Source organism: Sorex araneus, chromosome 1 (assembly GCF_027595985.1).
Source record: "Sorex araneus isolate mSorAra2 chromosome 1, mSorAra2.pri, whole genome shotgun sequence".
NCBI lineage: Eukaryota > Metazoa > Chordata > Mammalia > Eulipotyphla > Soricidae > Sorex > Sorex araneus.
Genome location: NC_073302.1, coordinates 185,707,822 through 185,731,998, shown reverse-complemented (window position 1 = coordinate 185,731,998; position 24,177 = coordinate 185,707,822). Strand labels below are relative to the sequence as shown.

The window sequence follows — 24,177 nt, the reverse complement described above, 5'->3', positions numbered from 1 at the left end:
TATACCATGGGTAGCTTGTCAGGCTCTGTCATGAGGGTGGGATACTCTCAGTAGCTTGCCGGCCTCTCCGAGAGGGACAGAGGAATCGAACCCTGGCCGGCCGTGTGCAAGGCAAACGCCCTCCCCGCGGTGCTATCTCTCCAGTCAAAGGAAAAGTCAGGAAAGATAATTTAGTTTTACAAAACAAACTTGTCAAGGTGTGAGAGTTATAGCAGTTCCTCTATTCTTAGACTCACTCCAACTTCCAAGCAGTGCAAGTTTAACAACCCTGTACTGTTAGGTAGAATCTCTAAAAATTCTGTTAAACAAAAAGTATGTGAAAAGGTTGTGAATGAAAATCAAGGAGCAACCAAAAAAAAAAAAAAAAGAAAAAAAATAACAAAAAAAAAAAAGAAAAAAGAAAATCAAGGAGCAAAGATTGAAGAAGAAAAAATGCTAGAATTTGATAGGAAGAGAGAGAAGGGTCAGGGGCTCGTGGAAAGGAAGGTGAGTGTTTCCCAAAGAGCTGCCGGAGGGCGGGAAGCAGGGCAGACAGCAAGCACCAGGCCGCACCCCTCGGTCCTGTGCACAGGAAGGCCTGTGAGTGCAGCACCCCAGCGAGTCTGAACAATTACCAAGTTCCGCGTTTCCCATCCCTGAGCACAGCTGAACACAGCTCCAGCACAGGCTGGAGAACGTCGGGTCTCTGGGGATCATTTTCAATGATAGATAAATTACTAATGTTTCTATGGAACAAACGGCCATCAGAAACCCCAAGTCAGGGCACATTATTGTTTTACTTAACATATTGCCTTAAGGGCAATGAATTTCACAGTCCAATACATACCTTAGTATGGAAACAGTTACAGGAGTACCAGCCATAAAGGTAAAAATAACCGTAATAAAGAAAACTCCAAGGAATATGGGCAAGTATGTACACCGAGTTTCACACTTTCCAGCTTTAGCTTCAAAGCCTGCGGGTTCTGCAGTAGGAGGTACTCCTGTCCTCCGTTCAATACAGGAACAGTTGTTATACACCTAGGAAAATTACATATAAAAAGCTACAAGTGATTATCTTGAAGTTGTACAATGGGTAATTTCTAACCATGGCAAATAACCTCGTCTCTTTTTTTTTTGCTTTTTGGGTCATACTCAGTGATGCACAGGGGCTACTCCTGGCTTTGCACTCAGGAATTACTCCTGGTGGTGCTCAGGGGACCATATGGGATGCTGGGGATCGAACCTGGGACAGTGGTATGCAAGGCAAACGCCCTACCGTCTATGCTATCACTCCAGCCCCAGATAACCTCGTCTTAATACATACACAAGAAGGCAGTGATGACAGATTCAGCTGAAAAAATATACACATCAAATTAGCCACATCAAAGTTACCAGTACCTTTTCAAGAGTGCTATGGTATCATATTTGTCTTCTGCCTATTTCTTTTTGCAGATTGTATCTGTGCCTAAATATTTTTAGCTATGGGATTAAACCCTCACCAATAATTTAATGCTAATTGAAGCAATGCATATTTTTGGTGTATCAGATATTTTTTCCTTCTCCGATTGGTGATGTCAGGACTTGAACCCAGGGTCTCACTCATACAAGGCCCGTGCTCTGCTGCTCAGCCACATCACCGGCCCACCGATACATGTTTCGATCATACTTTATATGCAGAAAAAGAGCTACCTGTTCATCTCCCTTCCAAAGCAGTAAACATCTCTACAGATTCGATTATATGCTACACACTCGGGCGACTTAAGTCCTTATAACGGAGACAAACAACTGACTTTCTCAACTTAACTTCAGACAAAAATAGGTCATATTTCTGTTGATTTGAAGGTATAATAACTCTACTTGCAAATGAAGTTTTAAGAAAATGTTTTTGGGCATTTTATGGTGAAGACATAACTTATTTTATTACAAATATTAAAGTCATACATTTAGCCACACCCAGTATTTAATGTCTACTGATTCACTACAGACATTTTTCTACATATTTTTCAATGATCTTAGAACACCACTTTAAATAGAAAGTAAGAACTATAAAAGAGGGCACTGTTTTTCACGGTCTGGTTTATCCTCACCTGAAAGTTTAAACATAAGTCAAGTTGAGATAAACATCTAGGTTGTTTATCAGACACAAAAGTATAACGGGTAGACAGAGAGCAGAGCGGATAGGGCATTTGCCCTGCGTGCTGCCAATACAGGCTCAATCCGCAGAACCCATGCCAGGAGTGATCACTTGTCATAGAGCCAGAAGTGACCTGGAGTACCCCCAGGTGTGGCCATAAACAAACAGAAATCATGAAGGAGATGTGTACATAAGCGCAGACACAGACTTGTGTATATAAGAACATAATACCTACGTGTTAGCAATTATCCATCTACATACTCATTTTAGTTCAGAAGAGTCTATTTTTATAGACAGCTTCAATGAATTACTTATATTGATGTAGAGATATTTTACTGCCAGATTTAACTTATCTTTCTAATAAGGAAAATGAAACCTTTCAGCACTCCCTATTCAAACATTCAAGACTAAGTTACTTTGTCATACAATCCTACCCAATTTATTCATTATGATCTCTTACAATCTATATTTCCTTTAGGTTTTTTCAGGGGAGAGGTGTTGGTTATTGGCCCATGTCTGACGGTGCTCAGGACATACTCCTGGTTCTGTGCTCAGTGATCAAGGATGCATATTCAGTGTGGGGGATGAAACTGGCGCCGGCCATGTGCAAGGCAATTACTCTCACCCCTATACAAACTCTTGGGACCCTCAAGCAGTCTTTTAAAAAGTTAATTCAAAGACAATCGTAGAGCACTTGCCTTTTACTCAAACCATCTGGGTTCGAGCCCCATAACAACATATGGTTCCCCAAAACCCTACCTTGAGAAAACCAAGTGTTATCCAAAACCAAAAATAAATAAATAAAAGTAAATGCTTTATTCTTTGCTGGAGGACACATTATCTTCTGCAAGTAATATGAATAGAATTTGTTTCCAATGCTCTTAAATGTAACTCAGATCAACTTTAGATTGTAGCTATAATACCAAAATGCAGCTAAATGCGCCTAAACTATTTAATTACTAAAAAGAACCATGCCTAGGTTAACTGTAATGTGTTCTGATGCAAGATGAAAAGAAAATTTGTCTTTGACAATTAATTTGAATGTAGTCCATGAAGGATTGGAGCAATAGCACAGTGGGTAGGGCGTTGGCCTTGCATGCGGCCGACCTGGATTCGATTCCTCCGTCCCTCTTGGAGAGCCCGGCAAGCTACCGAGAATATCCCGCCCATATGGCAGAGCCTGGCAAGCTAACCTTGGCATATTCTATATGCCAAAAACAGTAACAACAATTCTCACAATAGAGATGTTACTGGTGCCTGCTCGAGCAAATCAATGAGCAACGGGATGACAGTGACAGTGACAGGTCCATGAAAATAAAGACAATAAAGACAACAAATGTTTATTATGCTTTTGTTATATATGCTGTACACTAAAAAGGGTAAGTTCGAGGGCCAGAGATAAAAAAGTAAGATGCTTGCCTTGCAGATGACCCTGGTCCAATCCCTGGCACCAAATACGTGAGCCCCACCAGGAATGAACCCTAAGTAAAGAGCCAGAGCAAGCCCTGAGCAAAATAAGTGTGGACCAAAAGCCATACTAGGGGATTGTGGGGGAGTGAAGGAGAGAAAAAAGACAAGTTCTATAACACTGAGCAGCTCAAAAATAGTTGAGAAAGATAAAAATAATATTTTGGTGTCATAATAAAAGTATGTACACAGATGGTGGTGAACAATCCCCGGAGAGATTGGCCAGCAGGAAGTCAGGCTCGGACACGCTCCCAGAGACTGATCTATAACATGGCTCGTTCAAGAGGGTAGCAGACATAGTTACCTTTGACTGTCCTTGGGAAAAAGAGTGTTTGCAACCTGCAAAGCACGGAGAGAAGTACTGGACTCTATTTGCTCCACAGACGGGATAATAATACGATCTCAAGCAGTTACAGTCAGTGTTACATGGAGCAGTCAAGGTTCCCAGCTCTCCTGTCCTGTCCAGAAGAAAGGAGAAATTACCCACATTTGACATTTTAATGAAAAATTCACTAGCTTGCCTGCTACCACTGCTGCTCATTTATGAGCACTCAGTCAGCATGACATGTATTTAAATTGCAAACAAATAAAAATAAATCGAATGTCTGCGTTTACAAGAGCTTAACTTTCTTGTGCTAGACAGGCAGTGTAAACCACAGCTGCATGATATAAAGCAGCACTGGCCAACGAGCAGTTTCTCCCATGCTGTCAGTCAGTCGTCGAGGGCCCCGGCAGCGCAGGTGTTCACTCCAGCTCAGAGGACATCAGCTGCACCCCTGCTCTAGCTCCTCGTGCCACTGCCATTCCCCTGGTCCTTTCCAACCCCCAGACATACTGGACCTTGTCAAATTTCTTTGGTATAAAGGGAACATTTTAAGCCCGGAGGGATAGATAAAACCACCATGGGCCGACACATTCATTTATATTCGTAGGAAAACAGAAGCCCGGAAAGAATTAGATCTATTTTCTTTCTCTGTCAAAACAGCATCCAGATCCCCACTCGGCGTGACCCCTGAGCACAGACCAGGGGTCAGCCCTGAGAACCTGGAAGGAAGAGGAGTGAAGGGGGCGGGGAGGATGCAGAGAGAGCCAAGCCCAGGGCTGCCCCATGCTGGGGGCCACTTACCAGGAAGAATGTAGTAAGAGGGGGTGACCCTCAGCCAAAACGCTAGTGCAGTGACTCCTGCTTGCAACCCTTTGACCAACAGACTGAGCAAGTACATGGCCCACTCTGGGGACGGACTATGAAGTTCAGAAATCACAGTCCCAGAGATTTCAGTGTCAGAGTAAAAAGTAAATTCATGTAGATAAAATGTTGGATAAGTGTTTTATCTAGGAAACAAGGAGGAAGGACACTTCAAACAAGTCAAAGTTTAGGTCAGTGAGTCTGAAGGGGCAGCTACTGCCCGTGAGGCTCAAATATTAGCCCATCAGCAAGTGGGGAGAGAAGGGCTTGTCAGTATAGTTTCAGGAGTACTGCACGGAATCTTTGCATCTCACACAAAAGCACAGTTGGGTAGAACAATTTTTTCATAGCTATCAATAAACTAGGATTACTGATAAAATTCATTTGAATTCCATTTTAACCCTCTATTCAAAAAACCCTTCAGGTCAATAATACAGATTATGTAGGGAGATAGTTCTAACAGTCACGATATTCTAATAAGGGTTTCACATCAGACAGAAAGATAAATATAAGGTAAAGGTAGGAATTAAGTTCTAAGTCACTAATGCAGAATAGCTGGTAAAATCTTGTAATATCTGAAAAAAAATACACTTTTAACTAAAAAAATAGTAATGGAAAAATGTGGGTAATATCTTATAACCAAGGATTCATATCTAACAAGAAATGATTTTTACAATATTTATGCACAAATACGGGAGCACTCAAATATAAAAACAGACTATAATCAGAGCTCAAGGAGCACTCTGACAGCAACTCAATAATTATAGGGGATCTCAACATACCGCTGACAGCAATGCACCCAGACAGAAAGAATTAAGAGGGAAATCATTATATACATTCAATTATTCACTCTAACAAGATTATATTTATATACCAAGATTATATTTGTATAACTGTATATGTACATAACAATATTATATTGAAGATTATATCAAGATTTATATAATCTTATATTTATAGATTAGGATATGTATATAATCTTAAATCCGTCTACCAAGAATATATTAAAGATTATAACAAAATATTTATACACCAAGATTATATTTATCTACCAATATTATATTATATGCAATCTACAAAGATTACATTATATTTAATTATAATAATTATAGGGGATCCCAACATGCTATTTATGGCAATGCATCAAAAAATTAAGATGGAAATAACTGCATTAAATTAAGTAATTGATAAGAATTTAATATATACTGAAATATATACACCAACAGAAATATACATTCTTCGCAACTGTAAATGGAACATTTTTAAAGATCATGTTGAGATATAAAAGAAGTCTTAACATTCGAAGAGAAAAATCATTTTATACCAACATTTTTTCTATTTACAAAAGCACAAGACTCTAAATCAACAACAAAAATACAACAGGAATATAAAGCCAAACATGTGGAGACTAAACAACATGCTTCTGAATTTAACTCTTGGAACAGGAAGAAAATCAAAAGAAAATTAAGAATGATCTGAAGGGGGCTGGAGCAATAGCACAGTGGGTAGGGTATGTGGCCAACCCAGGTTCGATTCCCAGCATCCCATATGGTCCCCTAAGCACCGCCAGGAGTAATTCCTGAGTATATAGCTAGGGGTAATCCCTGTGCATCGCCAGGTGTGACCCAAAAAGCAAAAAAAGAAAAAAAAAGAATGATCTGAGGAATAGGAACAAAAAGACCTATCAGATTCCATGGGATGTAAGGAGAGTACTATTAAGAGGGATGTTACCTCAATACAAGTCTACACCAATAAGAAAAGCCTCAAATAAACATTCAAAACACACATTATGGAACTAGAAAAGAGGGGTAAAAAAAGACAGCAGAAGAAAGGAAATAACAGCAGAATCAAGTAGAGACCACGAAGAAGGTATGTAAGTGACCACAAAACCAAGAAAGGTTTCTTGAAGAGGATGCCTAAAATCAGTAAGCCCTCATTAGGTTCATGAAGAAAGAAGAGACGATCCTGACAAAAAGATTGAGGAATGGAAAAGGTGATGGTACAATTGATATGGCAGAAATATAAAGAATTGTAAAAGACAGCTATAATTATCTATATGCAAGCAACCTAGAAAACAATGAACACACTTTTAGAAGCGTAAATCTTTCCAGGACTGAACTGGGAAGAAATAGAGAGTCTAAATAGAACAACCACTAGTCTAGAAATAGAAACAGGAATCAAGGCTCCCTGAAAACGAAGGCACTAGACCAGATAAGTTCACTGACGAATTCTACAGGAAAGGGGAAGGAAGGGAAGGGAAGGGGAGAGGAAAGGAAGGGAGGGAGGGAGAGACGGAGGCAAGGGAGGGAGAGAGGGAGGGAGGCAGGCAGGAAGGCAAAAGAATGATAGATAAGCAACAAATCATAACGCGTATTGGCAAACTTTTCCTAGCTAATCACGTTTGATTTCATTTAAGTGATAAGTTATACAAAATGCCATATTATATGCAATGCCATATTCCCCATATTGTACCTAACCATATTGAAACCAATCCTCCTCCTAGGTTTCAGGGCATGGCTTTTGTTACAGGCTTAAGTACATGTAAAACAACAATGAAATCAAGCACAAAACCATTAAAGTACACCTGTAGGCTATTCAATACAAAATACACAGCAGTACAATACCATCGGCCTGCTCTTCTACTCATGGTTTAGGGTTTCAAAGAAAAGCAAGCGAAAATGGGTGCTGGGGAGATTGCTCAAAGGGCTAGTGTGCTGCCAGAATGTGTCACACTGCTGGGTGACCCTGGAGGTTCCCAGCCCTGCTAGATCTAAGCAGCCAGAGCCTTCCATCCTGGTTAATCAGGGATGGGACCAAGGTGGTCTCAGAACACCTTGAGTACTGCTTGGGGGCCCCCCTCCACTCCTCACATTAAGATAAAAGGGTTAAACCAGTCACAGGTATACACAGTCATAGTCATTACTTTTATTCCATTAATAATTAGAATGAGTTTTACTTTAATTACTCCAAGCCAATTTTCAACCCATGCAATAGCAATTTCATGCCAGGCACTCATCTCCACTTTCAAAATGTAAATCAATAGGGATGTATAATGTTAATTTCTCCTTGGACTCTCAATCCCATATCCTGTGGTATTAACTGTGCATTACAGAGTGTTACTACCCAGTACACAGTAGTTGCTCTTTAAATACTCTCTAATATAAAACACAAATGTCACTAATATACCAATTATTAACCTCCCCAAATAAGATCCCCCTTACATAACCATCAAATTAAAAAAAAAAATAGCCAAACTCATAATGTTTGATTTAAGAAGAATATACTTGGCAAATACACAATAGCTTACTACCCCACATCAAAATCCAAAAAGCATTAAGATATATTTACCCGTTATATGATTCAGTAACACCAGCAAATGGCTCATTCTCACAGTTGGCATATAAAAATACAGAGCTCAGTCCGAAAGCAATGATTGATGTAATCAAAGCAAACTTCATTGTGCTTCTACATGTCATTCTGAATTTTGAAACAAGGACACCACCTAAAACCTGGCCAAGAGCAGCGCCAGGAATTAAAATAGCCCCTAAGGAAAAGGAAGGAAGGCACAGTGAGAAAATATACCAATATATTCTGCAGGAAACATCAAGTACAACACCAATAGGATTTAACATATGAAAACACACATTTGTTTTAGAAACATGAATAAGTAAAAATAATATTAACAGTAATACAATCTTCAAGATGAGGATTAAAACATGTTTTCTCTAGCTATATGTCTGATTCTACCATTTATACAACAAAGTGCACGTAAACAAAGCCATTCTTTTAATCAAATTAGTAGAAAGTTTAAGTCTCAATAAATGGGCACACAAAATTATATATAAACAGTTCTATATAACCAGAAGTAAATAAGCTTGATTAAAAATTTAAATACTACTCTAGTAAACATTTAATGTGTAAATTGAAACTACTAGATTAAGAGAACTAAGAAAATAGTTTACCTCCGAGGGTAGCAGCAAAGCTGGATGACAATCCAAACTGGTTTTCTATAAATTTAGGTAAAAATGTAGCAAATCCAGTAGTAACTAAGGCTTCTGAAGAAGTTGATAGAACTAAACACATAAAGACAGTATTCCTCATCAAATTCTAGAGAAAAAAATACAGTTCACCAAATGAATGTCTATGGTTTCACTGCAAAATGCAGCATTCAGGGGCTAGCGTGATGAAATGGTACATTTTTAATAAACAAAAGATATTTAGCATTTTCTCTAACACAAAAGTATAAATATGAATGATCAACAACTATGTCAATTTGAGAAAGTGTAGTGCACCTAAAAAACTGACAATTTATTTATTAACAAGGTAACTATGTACTTTATATAGTTAAGGAACAAAAGGAAAAAAATCACTTGGAAATGTGCTTTGTTATCTTATAAAGATTGATATAACACACTTAAGCCTAATCAAATATTTTTATTGTTCTCAACTGCTATGTCCAATAATTGAGGAACTGGACCAAGAGCACAGAAAAAGGGGTCAAATTTGTAGTATTGTTTCAAGAGTAAGGGAATCAGAAGGTAAGGACCTTAGGCAGATATAGATTTAGGAATTTCAAATAGAATCTATATTCCTGAGCTTCTCAAAATTTAGTAATTCATCAAGGGGAGAATAAAATTTAATTATTTCAATATATTTAGCCATAAAGTAACAATAAAATTATTGCTCTGTAATATTAAATGCAAACCAAAATATTTCTTAATTCTGAGCAATATCCTCCCATGCACATGTATAAATGTGTCATATACAATAATAATACAGAAACAAAATTGTCAGAGAGAAAAAAGGTGAACACATTTCCATTCATATTTTTTAACATATTACCATATACTAAAAGATGGAGAGAGATAAAAACACTATAGCAAGACTTCGGTGACATCTGAGTAGTTCCACCCCCACACACAAGTGACAAACAGGCAAGGTAGGGCCGGGGAGTAATGCAGGGGGTAGGGCGCTTGCCTTTCACGCGACAGACACCGGCCGGGTCCTGGCACCACGCATGGTCCCCAAGCACCACCAGGAGTGATCACTGCACACAGAGCCAGGATCTGAGCACCACTGGTTATGGCCCCCCAAAATACAAAATCCCCCAAGGAAATGAGATTCAGAAGTCAGAGCCAGGGATCTAACAAGAATAGTAGAAAGTAAGTAAAAGCACCTGAGTAAAGACATGCAATAATATAACAAAAATTATCTTTTGAATGAAAAAGATAATGGAGTTCTAACACAATTAGGCAGTTATAAAAATACATCCTTAAGCATAATCTAGTTTAAGTTTCCTGAAATGAAAGATAAACAGAATAACATTAACAAAACTTTTCTCAACTGCAACATGTTTTCTAAAATGAACAAAACGAAATTGACATACTCTTGGGATTAAAGCTTGACCCCAAAGTATTCTTCTAGTGTATCATTCAGGCATTCAAGAATACTTGGGTTTTCATGCCATGACTTATTTTAAAAAAAGATTGGTAACTAATCATTCGTGATAGTAATATTGAGAATTTAGAAAATAAATATGCACACAAAATAAACTCAGAGGAAATGTAGAATTGTTGTAGTCAGAATTAAAAATTATGGAGACTCAGTTAAACCCAGTAATCACCTACATGGGTGAGAGGAAGCAGAATTCAAAGATGGAGTCATTTTAGGGCCTTCATTTGAAGAGAAAAATAAGTAAATAATTTCAAATCTTACAAAGATAAAATTGTAACCTCCTTACATATATTACATATTAAACTTCTATGATACTAAAATAGAAAATTTTATTTTCTGAATACAATAGTACAGTTCATGTACTGGTATTTCTCCATCTCAATTTCAAACTCGGTATCAACTACCACCTCTAAAACAAGGGGAAAATCTTGGTTTAGTATTCTCAATTATATTTTTACAATTCACTGACAGCTGATCAGTTCATTGTATAAGAGTAACTATGGGGCCGGAGCGATAGCACAGCGGGTAGGGCGTTTGCCTTGCACGCGGCCGACCCGGGTTCGATCCCCGGCATCCCATATGGTCCCCCAAGCACTGCCAGGAGTAATTCCTGAGTGCAGAACCAGGAGTAACCCCTGAGCATCACTGGGTGTGACCCAAAAAGCAAAAAAAAAAAAAAAAAAAAAAAGAGTAACTATGTGCAATATGGACAACAGCATTAATAAGAAATCACTTAATGTCTGACAGTGACAATAAGATCATTCATGCTCTTCTAAGCATTACTTTTCAGTTACTTAAAGCACAATAAAATTAAATCTGAACTGCTCATAAAAACTGGAACTCTAGTAAATAAGCAAACAATAGTATATCATGTACTTGATTTATGTAAGTACATATTTAATTCATGCATGTATATATACATCAGTGTGTGTGTGTGTGTGTGTGTGTGTGTGTGTGTGTGTGTGCGCGTGTGCGCATGTTTGCACATACGCTCATGTACCTTTAGAGCAGCTGGAAAATCTTTAAAGCTTTTTCCAAAATTTTCATCTGATGTCTGTTCAGAAGTACTCTTACTCTGATGGGTCTGGGAAATTTTTCCTTCTTGAATTTGTGCAGTTCCTAAAGAAACAGTCAATGTGTTCATTCTGTCACTTCAATCTTCAACTTCCAAGATGCTCTTACTTTTAATGACACACACTTCCCCAGACATATAAACTCCTTAATAGAAAAAGCGTACTCTCTTTGTCAATATAAATTCTGCATCTGTAATATGCTCGGAAAAAAAACTGGTATTATTACTATTTAGCTACAAAAGAACCAACCAGTCTCACAATTAAAATGAGATAATTTTACACCAAGTATTTATTCTCATTTTTAAAATCTCAAATTTCTCCTCTGTTAAAATATTTTCTTTTTCATTTTTTTTTGTACCAATCAAGTAGTTTTCAGGCATTTTCTCCACTCTTTACTCTCTTTAATTCAGACTGGCTTTGCAGTTGAAAATATATTTTCTATCACACTATACCTTTATGGATTTTTATAGTGGAGCTATGACTAACTCTGAAAAAAGTGAATAATATGTGGAATTGTGAGCTGGACCACTCAGATTAGAAAGAAATGTGATCTCACCTACTTTCACTCTGTCCACACTGCTTTTGCCCCTATCAAAAAGCTAATTACACCTATTCTTGTTTTTAACAAAAACAGCTAAAGATCTTCAATCTAAGAAAATACTTCCACAGGTCAGTTTTAAATAATAGAAGAGCACTGTAGCACTGTAGCACTGTCCTCCCATTGATTTGCTCGAGCGGGCACCAGTAACGTCTCCATTGTGAGACTTGTTACTGTGTTTGGCATATCGAATACGCCACAGGGAGCTTGCCAGGCTCTGCTGTGTGAGCAGGATACTCTTGGTAGCGTGCCGGGCTCTCCGAGAGGGAAGAGTAATCGAACCCGGGTCGGCCACATGCAAGGCAAACGCCCTACCTGCTGTGCTATATCCCACATGGAAATGGAAATTCTTTTCTATCAATCTGAGCTTTTGAATAGATTAGTATTAAAGATGGTAAAAGTTGAGCTATATAGCATGACTTTGGTGACAACTGAAAGAACAGTCCTTGTTATTTCCTCAACTAAAAGGAGTGTCAGGGGCCAGGGCACCACCAGGAATAACTCCTGAGCGTGGAGCCAGGAGTAACCGAGCATCATCAGGAGGGCGGCCCAAAAATCATTGGAAAAAAAACACAAGCAAAATTGAGTATCACTGACTTAAAACATACTTATAGACTTCAAAGCTGGTGTCAAAAAATAGTTTAAAATACACAATATTTTTCAAGTGCATAAGTGAGGATTCCACACAACACATAAGAAATATGTTTAGTATTGCACAGTTGTGGACTGGAGCAATAGCACAGCGGTTGGGCGTTCGCCTTTCACGCAGCCGACCCGTGTTTGATTCCTCCGCCCCTCTCGGAGAGCCCGGCAAGCTACCTAGAGTATGGAGCCCGCATGGCAGAGCCTGGCAAGCTACCCGTGCGTATTGCAAATGCCAAAAACAGTAACAAAAGTCTCTCAATGAGAGACGTTACTGGTGCCCGCTCGAATCGTACAGTTGTACTGATCGCTAACTTAATAACAATCAAGAACATTATAGCTACTACACAACAAAAATACAGACGGATTCAAAAGTGTATCTCTCGGCAATTGGGATTGTATCAAACAAATTTTCCATGGCTCTTGTTATCTGCATAAAAAATCAATACGTGGCAAGTCTGAAATAGAACTTTCTGGTTTTAAAGAAAATATATTTACCTGGTAAATGCTTTGGAAAGCAAGAAAACGGTATTATCAAAGACCATGCAAAAAGCCACACCAGAAGAAATCCGATCCACCATGCTCCCAGCCATCTCGGGTCATCCTCGGTGATATCAATGCTGCTGACAGACCAACAGGCAAGAATCAACCCTCTGCCGCGAATGAGAACTTGCGTGCAAACACATGCTTTTAACCCCAGCACCCAGATTCCAACCGCGTCGCAGTGATGATGGCAAGGATGAATGAAAGCTCTAAAAAAGTGGCTTACAAAGTATTTCAATGTGGCAAATGAAATGAATTTTTTTTTTCTTTTTGGGTCACACCTGGCAATGCACAGGGGTTACTCCTGGCTCTGCACTCAGGAATTACTCCTGGCGGTGCTCAGGGGACCATATGGGACGCTGGGAATCGAACCCGGGTCGGCCGTGTGCAAGGCAAACGCCCTACCCACTGTGCTATTGCTCCAGCCCCTGAAATGAAATTTTAAGTCTTTATACCTCAAAGTGTACATAGGATTTTGATTGCTCTCACTCAGATGAGCCTTTTTCTCTGCTATGTTAAGTTTTAAGTTAAACAGGCCTCACAGCAAATCACAAATTTGTGCTAAAAACTGATCCACAGTGCTCAAATCAGGAAATTCATTTAAATACAAAATTCTTTCAAAGTGATTTATTAACAGTTTTATAATAATTTTATGATGGTGCTCTCTCTCTCTCTCTCTCTCTCTCTCTCTCTCTCTCTCTCTCTCTCTCTCTCTCTCTCTCTCTCTCTCTCTCTCTCTCTCTCTCTCTCTCTCTCAAACCTTTTTTGTAAACCAGCAGTTTCAGGCTTACTCCTGTTCTGGGCTCTGAGATCACTCCTGGTGGAATTTGAGGCCCCAAATGGGGTGCTAGGGATTGAACCTTGTCGAGCGTGGCTCAAGGCAAGCACCTTATCTGCTGTACTCTTTTGGGCCTCCTACTTCTCACATTTTTCTATCAATAAGCTGTTCCTGAGAACACATCACCACTTAAGTCATTCTCCACTGACAGAAAAATGTCCTGTCTTGAAAACCCAGCTCTCTGCTTCAGTGATTTTTCACTGCACGCCTTTTATATAATCTCTAAAAGATTAACCTACAACTAACAGCTCAAAGAACAGATCACATCCCCATGACGATGCTCTCTTATTCATTGCTCAGTCATGCTACAGATGGTGTGGTTCCTATTATCCCAGTGAAATAAGGAAGTATTCTAGTAGCTACATCAAAATTTTGATTAGAATAAGAGCTTTGATTCAAGCCTTGTCTGCTTACCAGAGGTGTATAAAAACTACATTATCGGATTATAAAGAGAACTGAGGAAGCTGCCTTATGAAATATAACTCAAAAGCATGCGCTGTGTAAACATAATGTGAAATCAGTATCAGCTATTTTCTGCCATCATCAGAGCTGGATCTCCACAGCATTACCAGAGCTGCCACAGAACTTAGCCTGAGAGTCAGACCCAGGGTTCTTCAGGCAATCTACCTCTGGCGACATCTAATAGGAACAACAAAATTCAAATAAACTTTTTTAACGAAGCCTAAGCTCAAAGCTGTGTATTGTGAAAAATCTCACTAAGTGACTAATAAACGTGCTCACGTAGGAATAAATGCATTAAGCTAAGAGAGGTCTGGCATTCATTCAGGAGGGGATACAATGAACGAACCATCCCTATAACTGTGCGCAGGGTTTGAGACAAGGCTAGACCCCTGGGTTTGGTCCCCAGCACAGCAAGTTCCCCCCAAGCACCACCAGGAGCAACCCCAGCACCACACCCAGAGTAGTCGCTAAGCACTGCTGCACATGGTCCAAAACTTGGAAAATATTAATAATCTGGACTGGAGTAATAGCACAGTGGGTAGGGCGTTTGCCTTGCACGCAAACGACCTGGGTTCAATTTCTGCACTCATCTCGGAGAGCCCGGAAAGCTACCAAGAGTATCCCGCCCACATGGCAGAGCCTGGCAAGCTACCCGTGGCATATTCGATATGCCAAAAATAGTAACAAGTCTCACAATGGAGACATTACTGGTGCCTAATCGAGCAAATCGATGAATAAAGGGACGACAGTGCTACAGTGCTATATAATAATTTGGCTTTGTATTATTCAGTTTCATTTCTGAGATACTCGTCATCATCATCATCATCCTCATTATCATCATCATCATCCCACTGATCCTCGAATTTCTCGAGTGGTCTCAGTAACATCTCCATTCATCCTAGCCCTGAGATTTTAGAAGCCTCTCTACTCATCCTTCCCAATGACACTGCAGTGGAGGCTCTTTCAGTGTTAGGGGAATGAGACCCAGCTTGTTACTGGTTTTGGCATATGAACACACCATGAGGAGTTTTCGAGGCTCTCCCATGTGGGCAGGAAACTCTCGGTAGCTTGCCAGGTTCTCCCAGAGGAAGAAGTAGGCTGTAAGATGTCACTTCTGGGAGCTTGCTTTTAAGTCTCTGAGTGTTGGCCGTTGGTGGGATTACAGGGTGCCAGGGGCAGTCCCTGGGTGTGACCGCCTAGCTACTGGAAAATGGGAAATTGGGGCAGAAGAGGTCCAGTCCTGATCCGAGCAGGCTTTGAGGTCTCAGCCCCAGGTCCCACACATCTGGGTTCCTCTGCCAGTACATTCATGTGTGAGATTTGTTACGCACATGAGATACTCATATACACATATATGAGATACTCATCACAAGTTCGAGTCAAGAAATCCCGCTGATCATCGAATTTCTCGAGCGGTCTCAATAACGTCTTCATTCCCTGAGATTTTAGAAGCCTCTCTCCACTCAGCCTTCCCAATGATGCTGCACTGGAGGCTCTTTCAGGGTCAGGGGAATGAGACCCAGCTTGTTACTGGCTTTGGCGTATGAATATACCATGGGAAGCTTGCGAGGCTTTCCCATGTGGGCAGGAAACTCCCAGTAGCTTGCCAGTTTCTCCCAGAGGGAGAAGTAGGTTATAGGATATCGTGAGGCCGTGAAGAGGCCTCACGCTTCTGGGAGCTTGCTTTTAAGATACTCATATACAGAGAAAATACTGTGAAAATGTTCTATGTGCTCAAACTTAAATTAAATTCAATGAAATAAAAATACGTCTGGCCTTACCTCTGCCCCATGCCGAAGTCGATGTACACAGTCAGCAGCTGCCCTCCCAACACATAGCCGATAGCAGGGCCCAAGATGGACATAGAATAGCCAATTCCTAGAAGAACAAAGACACTAAGAATAGTAATCAGTGCAACACTGCTTTGAGTACCTCATAACATTCAAGAAAAAATATTTTATTGTACAAAAATCAGAGCGATTAGAATTGCATAAAAATTCTCATTTTAAATACAATTTGAATAGTATCACTTCAATGGAGCTTAAACTATAAAACTTAATGTAAATTTCAATAAACCCAACAAGGAGAAATTGATTGAATGTTGTTACCTGAGAGCAGGGGGTTGTACCTACTATTATACCTACTGATGATGATAAGGGTTGTTTGTGATTCCTATGGGAAGCTAGTGAAATAGGAAGCTTTTACACACTGTACACATGTCTGACGCATTCTGTCTTTGGCCTAACAGCAGTCAAGACATGGTCTGGTCAACCTGCTTTTTAAATATGTGCCACTCCCCCATTCTGAGTGATGCTTTCACTTTTATTTGAAGCAAGTCAGCTTATTTCCCTCTGTTATTTAAAAATTTTTTAACATAATAAGTTCAAATGTCTGCAAAAAAGTATGCATGCATCGGACACACCTTCTGGAGTCTTGTATTAACTGCTGATTTCCCTATGCGAAGAATAAGAATGTATCTCCTCCAGGGTTAAACATGCCATTACAAAGTTTTCGTTGCTGTTGCTTTGTTTTGGGGCCCCATCAGCTGTGCTTACGGCTCACCGCTGGCTCTGTGCTCAAGGGTCATTCCTGGCAGGGCTCGGGAATTATGTGGGGTGCTGGGGATCAAACCTGGGTCCATCACACACAAGACAATCACCCTGTCCTCTCCCTCCAGCCCCAAGTCCTGGGTACTAGACCAAGTCTCCAAAGATCAAGCAAGATGACATAAGAATGTAAAAAATCTTTTATTTACATGTCACTCTCTTAATTTATAGTACAGATGCATATCAATTTTGCTCAAGAACCTTAGTAGAAATACTCAAGTATATAATTATGTGAACATACATAAACTACTCATGCTCAGAGAAAGTTCTGGATAGATGAGTCTGTTTAAGAATGCTGAATGTCGGGGCTGGAGCAATAACACAGTGGGTAGGGCATTTGCTTTGCATGCGGCCAATCCGGGTTCGATTCCCAGCATCCCATATGGTCCCCTGAGCACTGCCAGGATTCCTGAGTGCAGAGCCAGGAGTAACCCCTGTGCATTGCTGGGTGTGACACAAAAAGCAATAAATAACTAACTAAATGAATAAATAAATAACTAAAAATACTAAAAAAATTTAGAAAAGAATGCGGAATGCCAATGATCTGAAATTAGCTTTCATAAGTCTTTCCCTTTAAAAGCAAAAACCTCTACTCAGGTTTAGCCCACTGTTATCTATAAGGACACTAATACCCTTCTGTAAGGCTCATCGATGTAAAGAAGAGCAAAGAAAAAAAGCAGACATGGATAGAATAAGTGCCTTTAAAGCTATTATTTCAGAGAATTAATTAGGAGATTCAATTATACAGAACTAAGTACATAAACATTGGGAGGATGCAAAATAAAGTGAAAGGGATCGAAAAGCGTCAAAAAACTGAGCTTCATCAAACGAGGTATGACAATACTAGGGAACACACAGCACAGAAAGGTACCAACCCCTCAGGCCTGGAGGACAAAGCAGATTCCCGCACTGGGAAGAGAGAAGGGAATGAAGAGGCCAAGCAAAGGGAACATCAGGACACTGTCGGTGTGTGTTGACTGTTTCTCAAACCATAAATACTGCAAACAGGTCACCTTATCAACAATAACGGTAATAAAAGTAAGCTTGCAGCCAGAGAGACGGTAGGGTGAGGTGCCCTACCTGGGCTTGACCCAGGTACCTCATATGGTTGGTCGTTGAGTCTAAGTACTGCCAGGAGTAATCCCTGAGCAAAATACTAAGGGTAAGCCCTGAGCACAGAGCTGGGCACGTTGGGGTGTCGCTCCACACACACCGAAAGTCAAATCTGAATCCACTGTATAGTTTGTGGAGGAACAACAAAAGAACACAGACCTGGAAAGTTCATAGAGGAAGAAAATAAAGTCCTATTAAACTGTCTCGTGAATGCAAAGGGGACAAGGAAGAGAGCAGAGGATACACTTTAGCTGCCCTGGCACCCGAACGAAACATCCGGAAGAACCCAGCATTCCTGGACCACAGTGTCCAGGGTCACGGTGCCAGACCAAGATTGGTTTGCAAACAATAAGGTTTTGTTGGACACATGTCTGCCTTCCGGAGGTCTGGACTCTGGTGTGCGCAGGGCCAGGAGGCCCCTGCATGACTGGCCCCAAACAAAAGCCCTGGGCATTGCATTTCGAAAGAACTCAGCAGGCAGAAAGCACATAGCACACGGCGCCCCAGCCACTGCTGGCAGAGCGAACTGTAACCCGCCCGGCTCCAGGAGCGAGAGCTGGCATTGGTCCTGGCTGCACTGCAACTCCTACCCCTCTCCCCTGCAGACTGGATCCTTTGACCGAAGTGAGTCACGGCCGAGACGAGGCCTGCTGCAGTTGCGAGTCCAGCATGTTTCCAAGCTGGAGACGTGCCTCACCGCGACCAGCCATGCCGAAATAATTTCCCGCCGCCTTTTCTTATCTGAGCACAAGTGATAAAAGGGCTCGAGAAGAGCACTGACCAGAAGGGCTGCAGGAAGAAAGCCGTCTACAGTGAAAGAACAGAGTGCTCATTAGGAGGGTGAAAAGACGGTGAGATATGGCAGAACTTACAGCGAGAGCTCCCAACCCTGCAGAAAAGAGACAGCAAGGCCGGAAGGAAAAGCACAGAAGTGCTGTGTTTCCACCTGGGCAGACTTGGTGGGGCGTTCCAGGAAGTGAGTGGCGGTCCCCAGTGCCCGTGTCTGTACCATCCATGAAAGCACGTTAGATTGAAACCTAATCCCCAATGTGATGGCTTGCGTGGCAAGAGGCCTTGAGAAGTGACCAAATGACAAGAGTCAGTGCCTGATTACTGGGATTCCAGTGGCCTGAGAAGAGACTGGGAGAGGGCCGTGCATGTGAGGTCACAGCAAACCCCAGTCCGACGCCCAGAAATGAGATCTCTCCGTGCCGGATGTCGGGACCAGGATGACCTGGCCCGCTTCAGTCTCTAGGCCCATGAGAAAGACGTTTCTTCTGTTTCATGAGTCGGTCTACAGCCAAAGGAACATCATAGTTGTCTACCTCATTTGTGTCTTTTATGCAGATGAACTCTTTGCCATGCCGGACTCGGGCATGTAGGGCCTGCATCTTACCCAGGACCAAACCCCCGGCCCGAGCCACTGCTGTCTGCGCCACATCACAGAAGCACCGGTGAAGGGATGTTAAGAAAAGTTACGCTACCAAGGATTAGATCACAGGGGCCAGAGGTGGGTAGGGCGCTTGCCATCCCCCAGCCCCATGCTGAGTGCAGAGCCAAGAGTAATCCCTGAGCATTGCCAGGTGAGGCCCAACAACAAACCCAACACCAACAAAAAACAGGCCTTAGATCCCCAGGGGAAGGGAGCGGGGGAGGGGCCCAGTTTCGTAGAACAAAGGGGTTAATATGAACCGAGAGGCTACTGAAGTTTCTGGAACTGTTTGTGGTTTCTTTTGTTGACTCTGTTTCAGTCCATGGAAGGGGCAGTAGTCATGCAGAACGGCAGCGCCCATCTCCACACCCTGTGCAAATGAGCCCGAAGCAATTCAGACAGGACACTCCTTGGCCGCCCCTTCCAGGAAGACCGGCGTGCCCCGACGGGGAAGAGAGCAGGATGTCAGCAAACGCCATAAACCCACTCGCCCCAGTGAACAGTGTCCGGCCTTGAGAGGCACCAGGAAGCTCCGACTGTGCAAGGAGCAGGTGCCCCCACTGGTGAATGAGCCGGGAGCAAACTTACCTATATAGAGGGAAGACTTGTGTGTGGGGACAGAATCATCGATAAAGGCCGTGCCCAGGGTGTAGAGAGGAGTCCCTCCTGTCCCCAGAAACAGCTGTCCCAGGATGAAGACATACAGGAAGTTGGAAAGGGAGGAACCTGACGAGTTGCAGCTGGTCCTATTCCCCGCCGTCGAGCAAGTATCTAAAGGACGAAAAGAGAGTTTTAAGTTCACAGAAATACGTCGAACAATTTCAACATCTACCTGACACATGATGTTTGCCTAAAGTACCCCCTGTGTTAGTTCCAACCACTTCACTTCGATTGTATTGGAACTCATTTTAATAAATGTATTCTTGAGGAACATTTCATATTATCACCACTTCAAAATGGAGAAAATAGAATACAAAACTGAAAATGGTAAGACTCAAAATCAATAAGTATTCAGATAAATTAATGTAAACACAACTGTTTCAAGTGACATCAGGAGGTCAGTACTCAAATTAAGGGCAAAAGAAATGAACTTTTATTCTTTTATTAAAGTCTCAAATACATATGACCACCATAGGGGCTTATTAATCAATATCTAAAACATATTGATATTGATTAATATCTAAAACATTTGAAAACACACAGATTTTGGAATGCTTAGTTATTCTCAGTATTCATTACAAAACAGTGATTTGAAGCTATGTTGCTTTTTTGTTTGTTTGTTTTGGGGCCACACCTGGCTGTTCTCAGAGATCAGTCCTGTGTTTAATATTTGTATAGCTCAAACAAGTTTGTCATATTTATTTTTGAAGCCAACTTCAGCTTACCAAATATTCTTTTGAATGTCAAAGAAAAATGGTTATCTTCCAGATTTTATGGAAGTCTTTCTTTTTAAATAGGGACAGGGATGAAGCTCGGTGGTATCCATATACATGCCTTGTATACAATAAGGCCCTGGGTTTGATCTCAACACCACAAAAAATTAAATCTTTTAAAAATCACATTCAAAGACTACTATTATGGTATCATGGTATTTGCAAATCTCATTTGACAACAATAATGAACTCACATGCTTATAAAAATATATCTCCAGTCCTTTCCCGTCCCTGTGAATCTGGCATGTGCACTGAATTTGCACTTTCAAAACAGCCTCAACTAACTCTTTCCATTGTGTTAGTATCCAATTTATTATTTCCTAATGGAGTAGCTAAGTAAACCCTGAGAGTTTTTTAGAAAATTCATTACCTGGTTCACAGTCAAAAAAGCATTCCTGGGGCTGGAGTGATAGCACAGCGGGTAGGGCGTTTGCCTTGCACGCGGCCGACCCGGGTTGGAATCCCAGCATCCCATATGGTCCCCTGAGCACCGCCAGGGGTGATTCCTGAGTGCATGAGCCAGGAGTGACCCCTGTGCATCGCCGGGTGTGACCCAAAAAGCAAAAAAAAAAAAAAAAAAAAAGCATTCCTAAGCAAATTGTAATGCATTTTAAAGGTGATTCAGTCATTTAAAAAAATGAAAGGAAGAAATTCTATCATTCTCAACCTAACTGGACAATGAAAGCATTTTACTGCATGAAATAAGTGGTAAACAAATATTGCATGACTGCAATTACACATAGAATCTAAAAAAAAGAAAAATCAGAAAAATATCAGATTTGTGGTTACACAAGGCAGAGGGTGAAGGAAGAAGGAATTAAAGGTGTGTGCAAAAGATACAAACTAAATAAAATCAACCAGTACTAACAAATCTAATGTACTTCACAATAATCATAATCAACATAACTACATGTTATGTAATTTACATAGATAGTAAAATTAAGGGTAAGACTTAAAACAAGACTATTTTATCCATTTTTTCCTTTTACTATTTCTATCTGCGATGACATATATTATCTGAACGTACTGTAATCATTTCAGATTGATTTATAAATAAAATTACCATGCTGGATGTCCTATACAGTGATAGATGTCAAATATCTCTCAATAAATCTAGGGAAAGCACACCCATTTACTTTAAATTTTAGGTTTAAAATATGACCATACACAATGCTGTGTATCATTTTGAGGTAAGAGGATGAATAATAGTTTGGCAGATGATTTGTTTCTCCAAACAAATAGGCCTGGATTATTTGTTACTTGACTGGTCACATGAGGATTTGCATAGTACTTGCTGGTTTCAATATTCAATTTCCTAGAAGCAGCAGATTAAACTAATAATCTACAATTCAATATATGGAAAAATGTTTCTGCAATGTACAAAAATGTCCTTTACGGAACCATTTTGTGGTCAGGGAGATACTTTGATCATAGGAGAATTCCACAGGGATCTTTGATTGTTCTTACAGGGGACTCCGCCATGCAGTGCTCATAACCTGCCATTCTCAGAGTGGCTCCACACAAGAGCCTAAGGCTAAATGCTGCTTGTGTCCTGTGAGGCCAGGGACTCTTGTCCCACCCCAGCAGTGCTGGAGGCCCACAGGGCTCCCCAAGCAGTGCTCAGAGAACCGTGCTCTGTGGGAAACACGCCTGGTAGGTTAGCCTTGACTGCTAGAGGAGCACGAGGTTCCTGTTTGTTGTTCCTTCCAGAGGCAGCACTGTCTGTGCAAATCCATCTTAAATGGCAGAAAAGGGGCCAGAGAAAACACCCCCCCCCTCCATCCCTGGCTTGTCTCTATGCTCCACTAGTCATGCAACTGTTTTTCAGGCGTTTTCTCAGACACACACGTTTCTTAGTCATCTCCACTTTTACGTAAGTCCGTCTGGACTGCACGCATTCTCCTTACTCTCATCATTGCCCAGTTTCGGGGAGGCCAGAGGGCTGGTGCCGGGGTGAAGGTGCTCGCCTTCTATGGAGCTGGTGCATGTTTGACCCTGGCAGCATACGGTGCCCCTGGAGCACTGCTGGACTGGTCCAGAGGTGCACCCTGGAGCCAGAGTTCTGAACAGGTGCCAAAGGGGTTCTCTGCCCTGGCAATAAAGAATGTCCAGTTTTCACTGGTGACCTGAACGTCTTTAATTCCTTCATCCTTCTTCTTTTCTAACTTTAGTTTCCAGGCCACACTCAGCGGTGCTCAGGGCTTACTCCTGGCAGAGTCGGAGGGACCAAACTGGGGTCGGCCAAAGGCAAAGGTAACACCTTACCTCCCACCCTACCCCTCCCCCCCCCGAAATGACAGGTCAGGCCTCAGGTACGCTGTGCAGTGCAGTTGGCCAAGATTTGGCTGGAGGAGTTTGTTTCGGGTTGTCTTTCCTGGTCTGCTTTTTTGTTTGCTCGTTTAGGTCATAACCAGCATGCGCAGGGCTGAGCCCTGGCTCTGTACCCATGGGTCACACTGGGGGCTCTGGGATCCCAAGGGGTGCTGGAGACTGAATGCAAGGCGAGTGCCCCACTCATCATTCTATCTACCAGACCCCTCTTCTATTGCCCAAAACACATTTCTATTTTTTGGCAAGCAATGTAATAATATGCCACAACGTAACTGCGCAATGAGCTCTTCACCCAGATCTAAATTTACACTCAAAAATGAGCAATATACACAATATTAACATATTTACATACCCTAGGTATCAAGCAGTCATTATAAACAATGTTATGATCATTATCTTTTTAATTTATCTTCCATATTTGTTCAAACATATCCATAGGGAAGGTTCAAAAAAGTAGAAGTGCTAGGTCAAAGTATGTAAATATTTACATTTTGATATGCCAAAAGGCCTTTATCAAAGTTATAAAAGTATGTGATACCACCAGACATGTAACAACACTTTATGAAACTTAAAAAATCACTACCAATCTTAGGACTATATATGTGTACATATAAAAGATTTCACTTGTTAAATCAACAATAAATTTAAATATTTTGTTTACTGGCCACTAGGTTTTTTTTAGCAAATTTTTCAAATTTCCTTTCTATGTTCTCAGTTTGATGTCTGACTTACAAGTCTTCCTTTATCTGTGATTACATATAAACCAACAAGGCTTTTAACCCTAGAACTTATATTTATTTTTAATTCATATGTAATGCATTTTGATAGGATGAGATATGGATGCAATATTATAATAAATCAAACAACAAAATTTTATTGAATTTTC

At 41.0% G+C, this 24,177-nt stretch overlaps 1 protein-coding gene across 1 annotated transcript in view; it reads right to left on the bottom strand.

Moving 5' to 3' along the window:
* SLCO4C1 (solute carrier organic anion transporter family member 4C1) overlaps positions 1 to 24,177 on the bottom strand; it is a 58,105-nt gene that overhangs the window by 9,385 nt on the left and 24,543 nt on the right. The window contains exons 3-10 of the mRNA XM_055141959.1: positions 20,116 to 20,298; positions 16,158 to 16,254; positions 13,032 to 13,153; positions 11,221 to 11,339; positions 8,729 to 8,873; positions 8,115 to 8,310; positions 3,885 to 4,038; positions 827 to 1,017 (exon numbers count right to left, since the gene is read on the bottom strand). Of these exons, the coding sequence (XP_054997934.1) occupies positions 827 to 1,017; positions 3,885 to 4,038; positions 8,115 to 8,310; positions 8,729 to 8,873; positions 11,221 to 11,339; positions 13,032 to 13,153; positions 16,158 to 16,254; positions 20,116 to 20,298 (1,207 nt within the window). The remainder of the gene's footprint in view (positions 1 to 826; positions 1,018 to 3,884; positions 4,039 to 8,114; positions 8,311 to 8,728; positions 8,874 to 11,220; positions 11,340 to 13,031; positions 13,154 to 16,157; positions 16,255 to 20,115; positions 20,299 to 24,177) is intronic.